General features: G+C 39.1%; 1 protein-coding gene across 8 annotated transcripts in view; it reads left to right on the top strand.

Annotated features, from left to right (window-relative positions):
* DLGAP2 (DLG associated protein 2) overlaps positions 1 to 19,871 on the top strand; it is a 440,056-nt gene that overhangs the window by 33,616 nt on the left and 386,569 nt on the right. For 2 of the 8 annotated variants that reach the window (XM_085542114.1, XM_015859326.2), the window contains exon 2: positions 2,127 to 2,236. The exons of the other annotated variants lie outside the window; for them this stretch is intronic. In XM_085542114.1, coding sequence (XP_085398240.1) covers positions 2,222 to 2,236 — 15 coding nt within the window. In that variant the 5' untranslated portion in view covers positions 2,127 to 2,221. The remainder of the gene's footprint in view (positions 1 to 2,126; positions 2,237 to 19,871) is intronic. 8 annotated transcript variants of the gene reach the window in all.

Here is a 19,871-nt window from a genome sequence, read left to right as displayed (position 1 = left end):
ATAGTACATGTTAGACTGAGAGAAGATGAGCTGTAATTCAGCATTCAGTGCTGACAGGCAAGTCAAACTAACATTTCATTTCTAAAGACTATGGAAAAAATATTTTACTGATTTCTGAGTAGGAATTAACTTGATTTGATTTGATTGTGCTGAGATTAAAAAAATGCCCAATTTCTGCTGTAAATCAAACCAAAGAGCTTAGCTCAGATTTAAATTGTAATGTACATAACATAACTGCTTTTGACTGTGTCTGTCTGTACTGTTGCATGCAGCCTCAGGATGAGGTCAGGACTATTGCTACAAACCCACACGGCGTGACTATAGGAGCATCCCCTGAAATCAACCCTGTGCAGCCCTGTGTTTTGGGAGGAGGAAAACTAGGTGATACTGTTATTAAAAGGTCACCATGTCCCTAAGGGTGCCTTTACCTCAGGAATGAGTGGCTCCAGGTCTTTAGCTTTTGCATTTGTCTTCAAGGTGGTGTAACTGAGAAAGTGGCTCGGTGTACTTTCTTGCAAGAGTTTCTGGTGATATCTGAGCATCATCCAGACTCCATGGTATTTGTCTTTACGGCAGCACTGTGAGCAGGGAGAAATCTATCACATGGAAATTGAGGCACAGAAGTACAGGAAGGGCTTTGAGTTTACTGGAGGCAGTTAAATATTGGTCCATGCTATGTTAGCTCTGTAGTGAATAAAATGGGACATTGAGTTTTGGATGCTGTTGATTCTAGACGTCTGGACATCTGCAGAGATACTGCACTACTCATTATTAAGGAGGAAAGGCAAAGCTTTCATTCCTTGAATGCTTTGCAAATAATGGTAGCTTATTTCTCAGCTAACTTTCCATGCTTTGTAAGGAATTGCCTGGGTCCTTTTGGGTCCAAACTGTTAACATTTTCCTCCTGTCTCCTTACTTTTTAGCTACTTTAAACAGAAACTTGGACAAATAGCTGCCAATATGTCAATATTCTATTCATTGCACCTGCCATCAGCTTCCAGGGAACCCCCTCAGGCCAGCTCTGTCAAGCTTCTGCTGGGGATAATCAAATCTTCCCATGAAATTCAGCTTCTGTTGTTTCATCAGTTAGTAAACCAAGGACAGGGTGTGAGTATATAATTCAATGAGCCTGAATTATGGCAGATTAATAAGCTTCTGCTTGTCAGTTAAGTTGCTGTGGTGTTCAGAGTGTTCCTTAGGTACTGCTAGAGCTTTGACACATATTGATTTAACAACAGCACTATCATCCAGGCATGATCCCACCTCATGTAAAAGCCAGCAGTATGGGGCACATGTAATAGGTCTGTTGAATTTCAGGTACATTGGGTTCACAGTCAATGTATTGCAGTTTTTTTCATGCATGTTTCCATTTGCAAATTTCTAGTCAACAGTAAACCTTCCCAAAAACTCACCCTTACTTATTTGTTTGCTTTTCTACCCATTTATTTATTCATTTATATGTCAATGCAAAACTTATCTGTCTGTGCCATTGATTTTACTGATATGATCCAGGAGGTACTGGTTGTTAGTTAGAATCATTATCTTAACTAATTGTTGTTAATGGTATGACGTTCCCTTTTCCCATTGAGGTACCACATTTCTTGGCTTGTGTATAAGAGTGTTAAGTATAGTAATAACTGCATTTGCCATTCATTGGGTATTTGATCACCTGCACTGTAGTGCTGATTGTCCTAAATAAGCTCATTTCTTTCTTTAGGTCTGATCTTTTGCATGGGTTTCTAGTAGGTGATGTCCATTGTAGTTGCTGAATGAATAACGAGATGATAATTTCAGATTTTTTTCTTTATTCCTGTACCTTCCATGTAAAGAGTAAAAGATCATTACAAACCTTCACAAAATAGGATAGTGAAAGTAAATGTATCAGAAAGGTTTCATCGTAGTATGACTGTTAGGTATTTCTGAACTTGTTTCATTCTACATTTCTGTGCTTAACTAAGTTTAAAAGGGTCATGTTTTTGTTTTTGCTGTACATGCATGCTACATGACCTTAAACCCTTCCCTTTTCTTTCTTTTTTAAAATCCTTCCCTTTTCTTTCTTTTTTATGGGGTGGGGTGTTCTGCATTTTTATTGCATTTTCCCCATTCCTATTCATTCCTTATCTTAGGATTTCTCATCTCCTGAAGCACGAGAGTAGCTACCACGAGCTCACCTACTGCTACTACATGGGACTGCCTGCAGCGGGCACGAGGCTTAGACATTATGGGGACAATTCAGGTACTGCTTAAGTGCAAAAGCCTTTATTTCTGACAAAGACAGAGGCCCCGGAATAGTGTGAGCTTTGGGCTGTGGCATGATGGTGGGATGCAGTACTGCCTCTAGGGTAGTGAGACCTAGAAGTCATTGCTTCAGAGTAGTGCTTGTCACTCCCCTTGTGGCATTCGCAAACCTCCCCAAAGCCTCCTTCCTCTGCCATGGAGGAACACACCAAGCACTCCATTAAAACAACCCAAATTAAAGATATTGTGGCTATCCAAGGAGTGTGGCAGGGTCTCTGATGGGTCTGTAAGCCCTGGTGACTACTGGGCACCCGTGGTGACAACTTACCCCCCACCCCAGGATGTGCCTCTGAGCCAGTGCCACCCTTGGATTACTTCCAGCACGGGTCCAGCTCTGCAGAAGAGGCAGACTGGGGCCTAAACAGGCCTTACATGTGGCTGATAGTGTGCCTTGACTGCCAGCAGCCAGCCCTGCGCATTACAGTGTTTTCCAGAAAGCTCCTTGGCTGCTTCACTGCAATGAAGTTTTTATGGCTAACACTTCAGTATGGCAACAAGCTAACAAACAGAACAATTCTGTTAAAAGTGGAGGCAATTAACATTCATGGAAAGAAATGCATTGAAGTTGTCAGCTTTCAGGCAAAGAATATTACAGCAATGCCCTCTAGTGTTGCTTTCGTTAAAGTGTGAGTGAATGCTCGCTGGGAAAGATCACGCCGTACAGAAGGCTGCATCCTTCCTTCTCTGCTTGCAAGAGTAAGCCCTTGACAGAGAGCGCACAAGAGAAAGGTCGAATTCGTGGTACTTGACCTTTTCCAAGCTGGATATTTTTTGCCTGAAAATAAAAAGAAGTATGAGTTGATGATGTGTGTGTTACTTATCTGTACTACATTTTCTTTAAAGTTGACTGAATACTTGTATGAAATACTAATAATTTTCTAGTGCAAGATTATGTGGTTTCTTTTCCTTCTGCTTACAGCTAAGGAAATAACAAGAATCTTTAAGCCTTAAGTCCATTTTAAATGTTCATGTACTGCTGGGATTAGATTTAGCTCTATTAAATTGAATGAATCAATATGTTCCTGTAATTCTGAAAATGCTCAGACTAAGTGTAGGCTTTTTTTTTATTATTATTATTATTTCTTAATACTTAATTAAGCAGCAGTGCTGTAAGTAGAAGAGCAGGACTTGAAATTGAATTTGGTGTTATGATATCTGATGGAGTGGATTATAAACTATATGAAGTATAAATAACATCAGGTATTGCACAGTATACACGCAGTAGATTTTATACAGCTGTATAGGTTCCATTTTATTGGCGTGGTCATCATTTGTTGGTTAATATTTCCACAGTCTCCATGTACTATCAAAAGGATATCTAAAAATACGGATGAAGGCTTCATCCCCAAACTCCAAACACAGAACAGTTGTTAAGCGACATTTACAAAGCCTGTTTAAGCCGTCTGTTTTCTAGGCTTTGACTTCATTTTCTAATTAAACATTGTGAAAATACAACACTGAGAAATGAATAGCAAAAGTGAAGAGGTGACGGATACAGCACAAAATGCAGTTTAAGCTCTTTACCTCCTATACATTAAGAACATATTTCAACACCAGAAGTGTTTCTGGGGGAATTAAAGTGGCAATGCAGGAATTCTGTAAAAAGAAATCTGAGTATGCAAAAGGAAATAGATTCAAACCCATCTTTTCTGATTTCACTTTATAGTATGCATTTAGTAACTTGAACATACTGAAGGGTATTGGTTTCAACAGCTCTCAATCAGTTTTGCAAGTAAACTGTTCGTATTATGAAGAGGGTCCTTGAAATGTAAACATGTGTCCCTATAAGGAGGTAGTTATATGCCACTGTATGTAAAGTAACCCACTAAGAGATATATTGAATCATAAAGACCATGACCTTTTCCAAAGCTAGCAATTTAAAAACACTTGTTTGACTATAAGGTAGTTATAATTTTGAAAGCAATCTTCTTTATTCTATTGCCTTATTTTCTCATATTTTCATTATAGCTATTCTTGCTTACCTAAATGAAAATCTTAATATCCTCAATGGTTGTTTTTTTGTTGTTTTTTTTTTTTTGTTTTTGTTGTTGTAGTTGTTTTTTAAGATGCTCTTCTACTTAACTACCAAATGTAATGGGTTCTCGAGAATATACAACCTACAATATATGATGATCTCTAAAATCATGCTTTCGGTGTACAGTAGCCTTGGAACTGCATTTTGTTTAGTTTTGTTCTTCAGTGTAATTTTGTTCAACACCAAATGCTTGGTAAGTACAGCTCTAGCAACTTATTTGACAAAATATAGGTGCTTATCCTGGAGGAGTGCCCAGCACCCATTGCTAACCACAGCAGCAGGAAACCTGTGTTTTCGTAAAAAGACTGAGGATCAGACCTGTGTTCTCTGTTTGTTTAAGTTGAGTGTAAATAACTCACAGATCTACCATTGTTTGTAAGCCATTTTGTACCAAAGCCACTTATTCTGAGGCTGAGTCACTGCACTTGACTGCATTAAATAACAGAACAAACTTTAGGGAATCTCCCTGTAAATATTCTCTTTGCTAGTCTTTTCCAAAGGAAAAAGGAAGAATTGCTCCCATCTGAATTCTATTTGATGTTTTCTTGTGGTGGAAGGACATGGAGGAAGAGAGGTATAAATCTCTGCAGGAATAATTCCAGCCTCAGAGTTATCAAAAAATAGTGATTGAAAACAGGACAATGGTATAACACTGTGTTCTTTAAAAAGAAAAGCACCAGCTACAATTAGGGACAGGAAAAATGTATTATATTTGCTTTTGATGAGTATAGAACTGAACATTAATTTTGCGAGAAAATGAATGTATTTTGTAATTTTTATTTTATTTTTCAGAGAAAGTGTATGCAAATATAAGATTGAATGGACTCTCTATTTAAATATATGAATTAAGACTGTGTGCAAAGTGCTGTTTGCACATCAATAATTGCATTGTGCCCAACTGCCAGCCAGGCCAAACAGCTTAACAAACACCAAAAAGGGGCTTAGTCGCTTTCTTCACCTCTGCTCTTACTCCTTGACTACAGCATGTAGTTTTTGCTTTAAAATGTATTTTTGCTTCAGGGTAACTAATTGACACAAGCCAACCAGAGATAAAGTCACTGTAGGAAAACCCAGGGGGTTTTTCTTGAAGGGTAAAACATCATGAAGATTGGTTGATGACTGTGCCTGTGGCTGACTTGGCCCAGTTTACCTTACAGTGCAGCTGAAGAGCTTTTTCTTCAGTGTAGCTTTATGGTTCATTTTATAGTTACACTCCAAAGTCAAATTATACCTTTTTGGACTGAGGAAGTAAATGTTTACGGAAACTTTTCTATAAGAGCTGATGGCACCATTGCCATTGAAAGTGGAACATTAAGATGTGCCTCCTTTAGGTTAGACTGTTGAACTATGATGTTTTAAATTTCTGCAGAAGTAACTGATTTCTAGGATGAGGGATGGGGGTGTTACTTATCCCCCAGGGCTGGTAGAAAGCACTTTTCCCCTCAGGTGTGCGTATTGCAAATTTCAGTGACAGATTTGTTTATTTACTTCTGTTGCGTTCAAATCTGGTCACACAAATGAAGCACAAATCCAAATTACAGAGAAAACTGAGCCCATTAGTCACCGGTTCCTTTTAAAAATGAAAATAAATGGTAAAGAAACAAGGCTACAGCTCATACAGCACTGATAAACAGCAAGCAGTCAATTCACTTTTACCCAAGATAGCTGGTTATCTGATTTTACAGAAGAACACACAAGAGAGTAAAAGGGGGAAGAAAGATATGGAAAAAGCTCCGGAATAACCACAAATTACGTAGTCAAACAGACTGGAATGCTTCAGGCTAGGAAAGAAGCACCTGAAAAAGGTCTGAAAGTTGCAAGTGGTAGGAAGAAAGTGAACAAGGAGAGCCTCTCTTCCTTCCCACTTGAAAAAAGTGGACATCAGCTACAACGTGCAGGTGGTAGGTTCACAACATATGAAAGCAGAAGGGTATGCGTATAGCATGTTCTTGAAACACCTTGTGTTGGGATCTTTTGGGTGTCAGTAGTTTCAGATCTTTCAAATCAGACTAATTCAGGGGAAGATCATATTTGAAGGGCTGTTAAACACAGTGTGGTTAATTAAGGTGTCAGCACCCATGTCTTGATGTCTTTGAAATAGTTGAGGGTGTCCATGACGTCTTGCAGAGCTAGCTCTGTGGCTTCTGCAGAGGGAGCTGGAGGTCAGTTCTGCTATCTGTGTATTGGGCCTCCTTACAGCTTTCAGTGCTTGTGAGGTACTACTCAAATGGTCCTGTAATGCTTCCTCTGGCTGAGCCTGTGGTTGCTGGAGGTGAGGAAAGTGTCACTGAATTTTCATCCTCTTTTGGCCATGGCCTCATTAGACAGTAGGAAAGGTGACTCCAGTTTTCTGAGTAGACAATTCATACAGTGACAAACACTCTGTCAGTGACCTCCTGTAGCAGTACAGCACTGCTGACTCCTCGTGCACTGCAGAGCTGCACTGGGCTGGTAAGCCAGTGTCACTTTGTGTCCAGGCAACACAGGTACCCTCATGGCAAAAGGAGAGCCATATACCCAGCTTTGAGTGGTTCTGATGAGATTTGGCAGGTCAGCTTAGCTGACACCTTGTTCTCTGTGAAGTGATACGGCTGTTTTGCTGGTGAACAGATAGCAAGTAAAGAAGGACAATTTAGTCTTAAAATGAAGCAAGAGATGTCTTGTGACACGTACAGAAGAAAAGCTATTGAGTTTTGTGTCTGAGTAGTGAAATAAGGAGAAACACAGAAACCATAGATTTTCATTTCCCAAATATCTGTTGGTTTGTCAGGAGATGTCAAAGCTCTGAAATGTTTTCCATAGGATTAGTTAGTTTTGTTGATTTGGATCAGTTTTTTTGTGTTTTTTTTTTTTAATTTTTTTTTTTTCATAAGAATTTCAATATAGAAGAGCAGATCAATTGTTCTGCAACATATTGAACAGTCAAACAGAAGCCTTGATTGCATTTTCTGTTAGTGCAGATGTTAGCATAGTTGAGCCATTTGGTCACTCCATCAGTCACTAAGTCACAGAATCTTAGAACATGAATTTGGAAGGGACGACTACATCCATCTAGTCCAAACCCTGCTCAAGGAGGGACACTCAGAGCAGGGTGCCCAGGACCTTCAGAGGGAACCTCTTGTGTTTCTCAGCTTGTATCTATACCTCTTGTCCTGACATTGGGCGCTACTGAGAAGAGCATGGCTCTGTCCTCTTTGCAGACTCCCTTCAGGTATTTGTACACATTGATGAGTTCCATCCTGATCCTCTTCTTTTCCATGCTGAACAGTGCCAGTTCTCAGCCTTTACCCATAAGAAAGATGTACCGGACTCAGCACTCCAGTGGTGTCTTCACCGGCACCGAGAGGAAGTATCACTTCCCTCAGCCTGCTGGCAGTACTTTGCTTAACACAGCTTACAACACTGTTAGTCTCCCTAGCAGCAAGGGTGAATTGCTGACTCTTGTTGAATTTTGTGTTCATCAAGACCCCCCAGTCCTTTTCTGCAGAGCAGCTTTCCAGCCGGCTGCTCTCAGCACGTCCTGGTGCCTGGAGCTGTTCCTCCCCAGGTGCTGAACTCTGCTCTTCTGGTTGAACTCCATGAAAATCCCGTTAGTTCATTTCTGTCGTCTGTCGAGGTCCATCTGGGTGGCAGCATGGCCCCATTTCCCAGTTCTGAGTCATCTGCAAACTTTCTGACGGTTCACAGAAGCCAAATCTGCTCTCTAAGCACCATCCTTTCCCCACAAACAGTGGAGCTCAGACGCAGAGAACCAGGCCCTAATTTCCTTTTTAGATCTTAATATACTATGGTATTTGGCTTACACAAATATTCCTGAGGCTATTTTAGGGTTTTCCTGTTTTCCTTGCTATTTATTCACCTGCTTTCACCATTCAGCTGTAAGTGCAGAGGAGGGTTGGTAGCTTGTAAATGATCACTCTGCATCAGTCTTAGCCATGCTGCTCTGAAAGAATAAAATGTATGTATTGTTGTCACCTAAAAGCAAAAACAAATAGCACTTCGGTTTGCATTTCTGTTACTTCCTTGTTGCAGATAGCTTGCATTCTGTTTCTGGTGGCTGAACTGGAACGTGCCATCACAATGCAAGCAAACACATCTATCATTAATGATTGACTATAGCCAGTCTCAGTCCTTCTAGTCCCAAATCCTCTATTACTGCTATTGTTTTTGCATTCACTATGGAATTCATAAAATGCTTTCTGAGAGCTGTACACACTGTGAATTACCTTTGAAAGATGCGAGGTTTGACTCCTGCAACCTTTTCTGAAATAAAGCTCAGCATAGCCTGTAGCCAGCGCACATTATTTAAATGCAGTTAAACTAGATTGAAATTAATGAGTCCAACTATGTGGGAGTTTTGCTGACTCTCTGTTAACTCTGTCTGATGTTTTACAAAACATATTTCATAACAAATATACATTGACCCAGCTTTGCAGTCAGAGTCGTACTCCTATGTTTTGATAAACTTTCTTGTTGGTATTTTACATTTCCTCTCACAACTAACTAGTTCCATTAGCTCCACTAGTACTGGCATGCTACAAATGTTTTTTATGAATTGCTATGCTACAAGCATTTTATTCTAAATGGTTATGAAAAACATGGTCCTAAGCAAACACTGAAGACAAAAAGTTCACAGAAAGCTATAGTTTTCTGAAACTGGAAGTTCATCTTTAAACATGTGAGTGAAGTGTGGCTTTTTTTCCTTATGTTTTTGGTAAATGTTAAGCAAGTTTATTAGAAAAGTGACTTGCTGAGGTTGTTGCATACAGTCAATGATGCACCATTCATGTAAATAATGTAAGCTAATAAATATTGTGTTTCTTGGATATTTAGCTGACAGAATTTGATTATATATTTGCAAAGCCAGAGGTTAGTTTTGACCAGTTACACATTAGATAGCTGGCCAAGAGCTGTTTGCAAGATAACTTAGCTCAGCCAGCTACAGCTGCTAGACTGTAAGTATGCATATATATGTGTAAATATACATGGAGCATGCAAAGGCATCTGTCACAGAGTTTATTCCTAGTTCTCATTTATTTCTCTATGAGCTATCTTCCTTCCAAGTATTATCTAGTCAACGAATGTAATATGTGATGTGGATTGCATGATATTTTCTTAAGCTTCAGATAAGGAAATTAGTTCTGAGTGGGATTTACCATTGTGGATCAGCAGATTTAGCCTATAGCCTAGAGTATGCGTAAATATATTTCTTAGTCTTTTTTTTTTTTTTTTTTTTTTTTTTTTCTTCTGAGATATGTGCACTATATACGCTGGAAGATTTGTTAAGTACAGTTCAATTGCCATCTGTAAAAAGCGCTACCTTTTCTTATTTTATAGAGTGCTGCATTATGCCATGCTAGAAATGCTAGCTAGTTCTTCTGTGGACAAACACACAAAGATAATGAGACCTGGTTATTTCAAAACAGTCTTAATGAAATTAAGCTAAAAGCGTACATAGAATCACACGGAATTATCAAGGTTGGAAAAGACCTAGAATATCATCCAGTCCAATCCAAATCAAATCTCAACTAATTCAAATCTCAACTACTTGTTAAACAAAAAAACAAAAACAAACAAACAAACGAACAACAACACAAAACAAAACACCATTAGGGATATTGTAAAAACCAATCGAAAACAACACAAGCAACAAACAAAGGAAAACAATCCCCCCAAAGTCCCACTGAGCCTGTCTAATGGGAATCAGAAAGTCTGGGCTCCTTTCAGTCATTTGCTGAATGGACTATCAGTCCTGCTGCTTGAGGAAGGCTCTCAGGAGAACAGAGAACAACTGCTGCACCATTTGTAGGCTGCTGTGCTTGATTTCTGTGCAGCCATCTTCCTTCCCATGTTCATATTGTGAGCAGCCGTCCCCACTCAACTGCACTCCAGCTGTGCTCTTCAAACACATTTCCTTTCCATCAGAGCCCAAATTGCTTTGTACATCAAGGAGGTGTGATGGAAATGGGGAATTATTTTGCAGCAGCTGAGGTCTCCTGCCTAAATCCTAGAATTTGTAAAACACTCATTCATTTGCCTGTGGGATTCATTCTGAGAAACTGCCTTCTTGTTAGCACACTGCACAAAAACAACCTGCCAGAGAGCAGAGCCCTTCTCTAGCAGTAAAACTACTGCAGTGTTGCTAGCTAGATGGAGAGATGCTCAGTTCCATCAGGCTCCATCCCTCTGTCAACAGGTAATAGGTCTGACTTTCTTAGTTCTTTCTCTTGGAGGAAGTCCTTTGGAATTTCTTCCTTTGTGAGAGTAAAGAAATCTTAATGGGACAAGAGAAAAAAATAGATGCCATAGCTTGTAGTTGAAGGTACTTGTGTAGGCAAAGGAAAGTGTTTGTTGACTCTGTGAATGCTTACTTCTTTGTACCCAGTTGGCTCTGCTCATTAGAGGAACAATTCATTTGCAGCTCTTCCATTCTGCATACTTATTCCTCTTAAGTCCAAAAAAAAAAGATGTTTTGATGCACCTCTCATTGCTGACTGAGATGTGAAATTTCTTCCCTATGCTCATGATGTTCTTCGATGAGACTGAGGGATTCTGCTTTTTTTGTGATAGTCCCTATTAAAATTTTATCCAGATTAGGAACTTTGCACTTTGAAAATTTCTTTCTCCTTGGTTCACTGAGGCTCACTTTCCCAGCGTCTTGCAGCTTTATTCCCATTCCTTCCATCTCCAAATTGTGTAAGAGTTGGCAAAAGAATGAATAGGTCTGCTCAGCCTCGATGCATGAAATGTTTCTTAGGCTGCCCATTGTCCTGCTGGTGAGAACACATTTGAAATATAGCATGATCACAACTAGAATACTCAAGGAAAGGCTCGAATACGACTGTCTGAAATGCTTCATGATAGGAAAAAAAGCTGTGTTTCTTAAAGAGTATTCTTGGAAATGGAAATGAACTGAGTAAGGATCATATTTTCCTATGAAAATGAGCTAATCATTATAAACTGTGTAAATTTTCCAGCAAATTCTACCATATCTTTGTGAGTTGTTCCAAAAATTGGCAAATATTATTCAAACTGTAATGTTATTTTTAGCTTTTACAAAAATAAGTTGCTTAAAACTTGATAACAAAATAGTCTAACTTACGCACTGTCATTCTAATGGGATACAGAATAAAGAATTATTTCCCTATTTTATTTCATAATGGAAATAAATTAAGAAACTAATTAAAGTGCAGCTAAATTGGCCACAGTTCAGGCGTTTTTGAGGAACAAAACCTTTTTTCACTCATTTAAAAAACTGACATAAAATATGGAAGGGTATTTTAAGCAAAAGTTCTCTGAGGTAATGAATTGAATCCAATGAGTCTCTTAATTTGCTACTTAATTTTTGTTATATTTCAAAATCCGTATCCTGGTTCAAGCAGAAATGGCCTTTGCAATCTCATGCTTTAAGAGCATATTGGAAAAAACTGACTGACTGTAAATTGGAATTTGTACAATGAATTGTCAGTGAAATTTAGCTTTGTTCAGAGATCTGGAATAAGAATTATGTTACATGTAAGTTGTATTAAGGCCTCTGTGAGAATCACACTGTACAACTGTAAGATAATGCATAATTGATTTTATCTTGGAAATGTATACTATTACTCTTCTTTGTATGAGATGAATGAGTCTGACAGACAAAATACTGCATTTAAAAGACAAAAGATGAATCATTGTCCTTTGATTTCCTCCCTGTCCTTATGATAAAATCTGAATTATTTCTCCATATGTTTTTTCTTCCAGAACCTCGGTTAGATTTGCTCATTTTCTTCCACTGAACTTATGCTTGTTTAGTAGTGAAGTATAAGTTGTGTAGGACTTCACCTTGAGAAATCAGTTGGAAATAGTGCACAATTTGCTGGAACTGCTCAGAGAGTTATAAATGAAGTAGTGGGAAGGTCTTGATCTCCTTGATTTATAACTACACTAATGACAATTTTGTTAAGAATTAAATGCCAAAATGGTAACAAATGGATGAATAAACTGTTATGGTATATACATTGCTATACCTGAGAAAATTGGTTATTGCAAGTATAATTTTCAAACTGTGGAGGAAGAATAAAGATGATTGAAAATGCCAGTGAACTTCAGTAACCAATTTGCTAATAAGAGCACTTTTTGATTTTATATAGGGAGCATTAAGATCATTGGGTCATACATGTTCATAGTGGAAAAAAGCAAGACTCAACTTGGGTCAACTCTAGATAGAGGCATTACAGATGGTTTAAGGCAGAAGGCTGTGCAGTGCCACCAAAGTCATGGCCTTTAAGCTTTAGGCATAGAAAAGCCCAGGAAAGGCAGACAGGCTGCTGGTGGCACTGTGAAGTGAATGGGTGCTCTCTGAGCCAGTGATGGCTATGTGCACTCATCCTGTTGATGACAGGTGCATAAGAACCTGAGCAATGAGACCATGACTCTTCAGGGTGTTCCCTGTTTCTGTCCCCAGTTCTGCCTTTTTCCCTTTGGTTACAATTTCAGAAGAGGCCAAGCTCTCTTGTTGTCCCAGCAGAATGCAGACAGCTCTCTGTGAGAGCTGTGAGCCTGCCTTGGATGATGGAAAGCTTCCAAGATTTTCCAGGTTGGCAGTTCTTGCTAATTTGCTCCTGGGAGTTATGGAGGAATTAGCTAAGGCAACTTTTGAACCAACAGTGTGAATCCTAGAGAGCTAAGAAAATTTCAGGGAATTAGAAAAGTGCTAATGCAGTTCAAATCTTTAAAAAAGAGTAGAAAATGGGACCTATAGATGCACCCTTTGCATGACTTCAGAATCCAGTAAAATACTGGAATGGTTAGTTTGGAGCAGTCAGCAGAAAGGTTAGGTTAAAAAATACAAATAATTCCAGTCAATAGGATTTGATGGACAGGGACCTCGTCAAATAAATCTCTGTCAGGATCTTAGATTGGCTGATGGAAACATCAGTGTAGATACAGAAACGATTCCACTTCTCCAAAATATTTGGCTCAGTATTACAGGGTATTTTGATTAAAACCTGGAGGCGTGTAAGAGGAATAAATTACTTTCTCATTTATAGTTTTAACTGTGACCTTTCCTGGACAGAACATATAGAGACTGGTTAATGGCTGAAAGCTATTCTGCACTTTCAGCAATGCTCTGTGCGAAAACATAGTTGTTAATGTTTAAGGAAGGCACATAGATATTAGAAATGCTAGGAAATAATGTGGATTCTTCTCTAAATAGTTTTTATTCATAAACTAATTTAAAGGAATTGAGGAGTGAAGGCTATTTTTTATATATATATACATATATACATATATACATATATACATATATACATATATACATATATACATATATACACACACACACACACACACACACACACACATATATATATATAATATAGGTATATTATATATACCTTCCAAGAGGTGGTGTGGTCAGCGTGGACAGCTTCTGGACACGAGCTCAAATGGGTGGTCTATCTTCAGAACTAATGCTTAGTTAAACATATAAAGTAAGCTGATCAAGAACAAGCTGAAACAAAATTTTGTCCTAAACTGGTAGGGCTGCCATCAGAGCACTGTGGTCTTTGGATGGCACTTTATAGCTGGCATGGAGGTCCTCAAGAGATGCCCCAGCGGGACTCAGACTAAGTGCTTTGTGAGGGCAGGGCCAGAAGCTCTACCCATTCAGATTGAAGGGAATGGAGGGTCATCCAGTGACTGAATGAGTCCTCAAACAGCACAAAGGTGTCTGACAGGAACATGCTTTTCTGCCTTGTATTGAAAGGCACAAGAACCTGTGACTGGAAATTAATGGAACTGTGGTTAGGGACTTAGGGATTTGCCCAGAACTTTATGTGGAGCTTTCAATGTGCGTATCAGCCTGGGCATACAGGATGAAGCAGATGAAGTAGCTGAAACTAGCAGCTTCACTGACTACTCCAGCCTCTTAGTTGAGGCTACAACAACACTACAACAGAGTCTTCCTACCAAATATACCTGTTAGTTTCTAACCATGCCTGTCCAAGAAATGTAACTTGCCTCACAGGTGAAGTGTATGACATTTCTCAGAGTTACAGTATAGCTATGGTAGTTCTCAACACAAGTTAAATTAGAAAACAGAAGTGAGCCTGCCTACCTGTGCTAACAGAAGAAGTCCAAGTCTAATCCAAAACCCATTGACCTCACTGCAACTTAATTGCTGTGTCAAAGGCTACAAAAGAGTCCAGAAAAATATAAAATGGATGATGCCAGCCTGTTGAAAAACAGAACAAACGAAAAACCAAACACAGCTACCAATAATGAGACATATACAATTATATGAATTTGAGATACGGTGTATTTAAAAGCATGCTGTAAATCTCTGGTAACGCTCTTTCAAATGTAAATATTCATGTAAGCTTTTTTGACAAAAACATTCTTGATAGTAAAGACTTGTAATGGAATTTAAGAAACCAATTTGCATATATATGTAGGCTAAACATATATATTTGCAAATATATTTATAATTACAAATATTATAATAAAAAATCTTGCATACCTTTCATCATATAATATAAAAGAGGCAAAATATGAAACTGACTGGCAAGTGACTGTGCTAAACTAGTGGGGAGAAGCAATTTGTTTTCAAAATTCAGGAGCTGTAAAAATTCAGCATGATGTGTGGAGTGATTTAAAAAAATATATAGCTAATCTAATTTTAAGGAAATCATTTCACTTTATTTTGAGCAGCAGAGTACACTGCTGCAGATTCTGTGTAGTCAGCAGTCAATGGAGGGAACAGACTTTTCGAGACGGCTCATCTCTCTGCTATAGAAACCCATCTGGATCACTCTCTTAAGGTGCCTGCTTCTTTCTGTTGCCTATGGAGAGTATCCAGGGTGACAAACCAAGAATTAGCCACACTACTTTCTGTCAGCTGAGTAGAATATATATTCTAACCAAGCAGTTATGAATCCCATCTAGTATTGCTACAGCAGCTATGCAGATGTGGTTTGTTGGTTTTTTACTACTCCCAGTCTCTTTGGCAGCTCTTTGTACCTGTCTGTGGCCTGTTTGACTGGTGGGCTCTCAATCATGGTCTCCCACCTCACCCCCAAACTTACCATGGCTCGATGAGCTTCCCTGACACACTCTGGCCTAAAGCTTTTGCACTGTGGAAGTGCTGGTTGTCTGCTTCTATGTTTCCTTTCAGGTCATGGTCATTTAATTTTAACAGTAAAATGTGCAGTAGTGTTATCGTGTGATGACTGTAATTTAAGAGGCTGCAGAGCATGCAGTCCCATGAGGCATGGGGAATAAACCAAAGAGGAGGTCATGGTGGATACCAGGTGTTGTGGAGGCTGAGGTACAAGAATTCATATTCATGGGTAAAGCTCTGCCAATTGTTTTTATTTTCATTTGAAGTCTATGTTTTGTAGAAGAAAGAAATTGGTCAGGTAAAGGTCTGATGAGCTTATTAATCATAGGAACAGAGCATTTCCTGCAATAGAGGAGGTTTGGTTAGGTTCAGATCACTAGTGGGAGCTTCTCCTCTGCAGAATAACACCAGAGCTGGATGATGGAGCACTGGAACAGGTTGCCCAGAAAAGCTGTGGAGTCTCCTATAGAGATATTCAACACTTGTCTGGATACCTACCTGTGAGACCTATTGTAGAGTACCTGCTTTAGCAGGGTGATTGGGTTTGATGATTTCTTCTTCTTCAAGATTCCTTCCAAGCAATGCTACTGTCCCTCTGTTCCCCTCATGTACGCCAAAATGAGGCCTCCCCTCAGTCTCCTCTGCTGTGATCTGAACGAACCAAGGGACCTCAGCCACTGCTCATACACTTTACCCTCTAGACACTTCTTCCTCTTTGTATCCCTCCTTTGGATTCTTTCTAATAGTTTTGTCTTTACTGATAATAAACCTGATCTTCCAGGACTCCTCAAGCTCTGTCCAAACCCTTGGGTGCCCTTACCTGCTCCTTGGTAGCATTCTAAATCTCCTGGGATGCAAACCTTAAGGCCGTTGTCTCGTCTGGAGAACTGTGCCCGGTGGTGCAGTTCCTCTTGCTCTCCAGAGCCGTGCTTCAGATTTTTTTCTCCCAACAGCTAGTGCACAATTTCTTCTTTTTCCTCCATGTCCATATTCTGAACTGCTATTGCATTCATTAGGGACAGTGAAAGTTTAAATTAGGGACAAGCAAGCTCCTGGCAAAGTTACTATTACTTTATTCTTTAATTCTTAGGCAAAACACAAGAAGGAAGAACGTGCAAACCATCCCTTGTATATCAGTATCTCCTTTCCTTAAAATAAAACAAATGGTGCAATAAAAAATACAAACAAGTCTACAAGCTTGCAAAATGTTCATGAAATAAAATAGAAATGTATGAGTTCTCCTAGGCAGATCCCCAGGCTATCATATTTAATTTCTGCCATTAGATCAGTACATTTGCTTACAGGCACCTAGGGACAAGTGAGCTTGGTGGGAACAGTGTTAAGCAGTATCATGTGAACACATATTAAACAGTTCTGAATAGTAAAAGGAGGTAGGATATGCAGTGTGTGCAGTTCAAAGTCTTTTGCCAAGGCAGAATAGATTTCACTTTAATTTTTATATGTTTTTGTATCAATATAATAAAATGTTTCAGTAAAATGAATGCATCGGAGTGTTCTGGATGATAAAAGCACTCTTGAAAACACACAGGACTGTGTTGTCAGTGTGCTAGCAGTATATTGCAGGGTAAGTTGCTCTCTCCTCGTGTTTACAGCAACTTCTGTCCACTTATGTGCACTCTGTTTTTTCTGCCTGACACATTGTTAGACCTCCCAGTAATTGTCTCTTCTGTTCCCTCAAACATACTCATTTAAATGTTTCTTTCCTTTGTATGCCTTCATGCCTTTCTAAACTAATATTTATATTTGTGAGTAAACCTCCCACTTGCAGGTAATTAAGAGATGTCAGCAGAAGGTTGTCACCGGAGGATGGTCTCCTTCAGCTGGAGTGCCATATTTAGTGTTTGGGCATTTATTGAAAAGAAATGTCAAAACAAGATTCTCAGGCTCTGAGAAGCATTCTGTGAAAGTGCTCAGTTTCAGTGACCGTACTCCTCCTACACCAAAGGGTTAAAGCTGCTGAAACCTCTGTCCCCTTCTACTTATGCTACTACAGCATTTTCAGAAAGCTGCATTGTGAGAGCAGTTCATGAATGAATCTTGGCATCTCAGTCACCCCCAAACTGCTTGAAAATGTGAGCTGATCTCCATCTGGAGTAAGAAATGGAACATCTTTCCTGTATGGCTGACAGCTGTGCAATACATCCCTCTGTCTTTCCCACTTAGTCTGTAATTTCCCCTCACATTTTAGTATCTGCTTCAGTTACGCAGCACCTTACACCTTATGGTAATGGCTGATGTGTGACAGCCTTCATAGAAAGCCCTTACACGTAGCAATCCTTCAGTCTCCACTTTCTTGCTTTTTCTTGCTTTGATTTGACCTGTGTTTTCAAATGGTGTGGTGTTTTCCTTTTTTTTTTTTTTTTTTTTAATTCCTTTTTCTAGGAATATAGAATCTTCCATACAGGATAGAACTAAAGATCCTGCTGGTGTAGGTCCTGTCTGTGCCTGGTTCTTCAAAAGAAAGTAGAACTCCCATCTGGTAGACTTGCAATTAAATATGCTTTTGCAGGAGAATTTTCTGAAGCGAACAGTTCTATTTAATTTTAGATAAAGAGAGTATAAATTTTAGACAAAGAAAAAGTAGTTATAAACTTGTAGGCTACTGCTGTAATAAAGTAGCTACAAAAATACTTTACCAAAGAAATGCATAGTGCTTCTTCTCAAAATTCTTTTGTTTTCTGCCTTCCTTAGTCACCAAACTTTTCAAGTACTGCCACATTCACTCTATTTCTTTTACTTTTGAAAATCGGACATTGTCCTTTCTCCATTTTTGTTTTGAGGGACTTTGGCTGTTTGAGCATCACCAGTACCTGCAGGCAGTTTAACTTCTATGACAATCATTCTGCTATGAGGAATGTTTTAGAAAAGACACTGACACTAAGTTGATATGGAGCATGCACTAAATGCACTTCCATCTGCTGCTTAATACCATATAAGAAACCATCTGAGAATTGCTGCATGCTAACAAGCAATCTAATCAGAAAACCCCCAGAGAAGCCAGGATTCAGCCCTGTTGCTTTCACCTGCCTTCAAATGACATTTACTCTGTTATTTTAATTATTTATCTTTGTTTCATGCCATAGTCATTCTTTATGGGCCTCATGCTGTGCAGGGTGTTAGTCCTTTGCAGCCAGCTGACCACTTGTCTCCTGAACTCTTTTCATAGCATCATAGAATCATAGAATGGCCTGGGTTGGAAAGGACCACAGTGACCATCTAGTTTCAACCCCCCCCTGCTATGTGCACAGTTGCCAACCACCAGACCAGGCTGTCCAGAGCTGCATCCAGCCTGGCTTTGAATGCCTCCATGATCCACGGCCTCCTTGGGCAACTTGTTCCAGTGCGTCACTACCTTCTGAGTGAAAAATGTCCTCCTAATATCTAAGCTAAACCTCCCCTGTCTCAGTTTAAAACCATTCCCCCTTGTCCTATCACTACCCAACCTTGTAAACAGCCATTTCCCTTCCTTTCTATGCTCTCCTTTCAAATACATGAAAACCACAGTGAGGTCTCGATAGAGGCTTCTATTCTCCAAGCTAAACAAGCCCAGTTCCCTCAATCTTTCTTCATAGGAGAGGTGCTTCAGCCCTCTGATCATCTTAGTGGTCCTCCACTTTGTTTGTACCTTCTTCTGTCCTTCCCCCTGGTATTTTCCTCCCTGATGTATATATATCACTGTAGCCTTCATTCAGTCAGTTTTTACACTTGAATTTTGCTTACTGAACTCTGCACATCCTTCCCTGTTCAGCATCAATGCATCACTTGAGTGCTACCCTCTTATTTGCTCTATTCCGTATTCTTTCCTGTTCACACTCACTGCTGCAGCTGGTAGCATTATGTGATACAAATAAAATAACTGATTAACTGATTAGCTCTTTTCTTTCTTTGTGAAGCAGTTATATAAACTGATTCTATTTGTTGTCAATTTATGCATAAGCCTTTGCTGAGTAGTTGAGATACATATTTTCCAGTCTGTGGGTACTTCACAAACTGCTTACTTTGATTATTAGCCTTTCACTGTGTGATTAGTCATCTAAATCACAGGGTATCAGTATTGCCAACTTTAAACATCACAAAATCATGAGTCAGTCTCAAAAAATCATGGGATTGCTTAAAAACGATGTCTTTTTTTTTTTTTTTTCCTTTTAAAAATAATTCTGCAGTTTTTGTTCTTTGTTTTATTTTGTTTACTTGGCTTCTGAGCCATTAGGTTTCATTTGCTTTATTTATTTATTTTTTTTTAAGTGCAGATGAGAAAATGTTTGAATTAAGACAGTTATGCGCTGTGCAATCCAGTTTGATGGTGTGGTTTTTCAAGAAAAACCATTGGGAAAGTAAAATCTGTCTGTGCTATATTTCATTAACTTACTGAATGACTGAAAATTTCAGCACAAGAAATAATGGGGAAAAAGA

Source organism: Coturnix japonica, chromosome 3 (genome assembly GCF_054131305.1).
Source record: "Coturnix japonica strain WE chromosome 3, WE-NBRP24, whole genome shotgun sequence".
Taxonomy (NCBI): Eukaryota; Metazoa; Chordata; class Aves; order Galliformes; family Phasianidae; genus Coturnix; species Coturnix japonica.
Note: the sequence above shows the minus strand (reverse complement) of the source record. Positions and strands in the feature narration are given on the sequence as shown.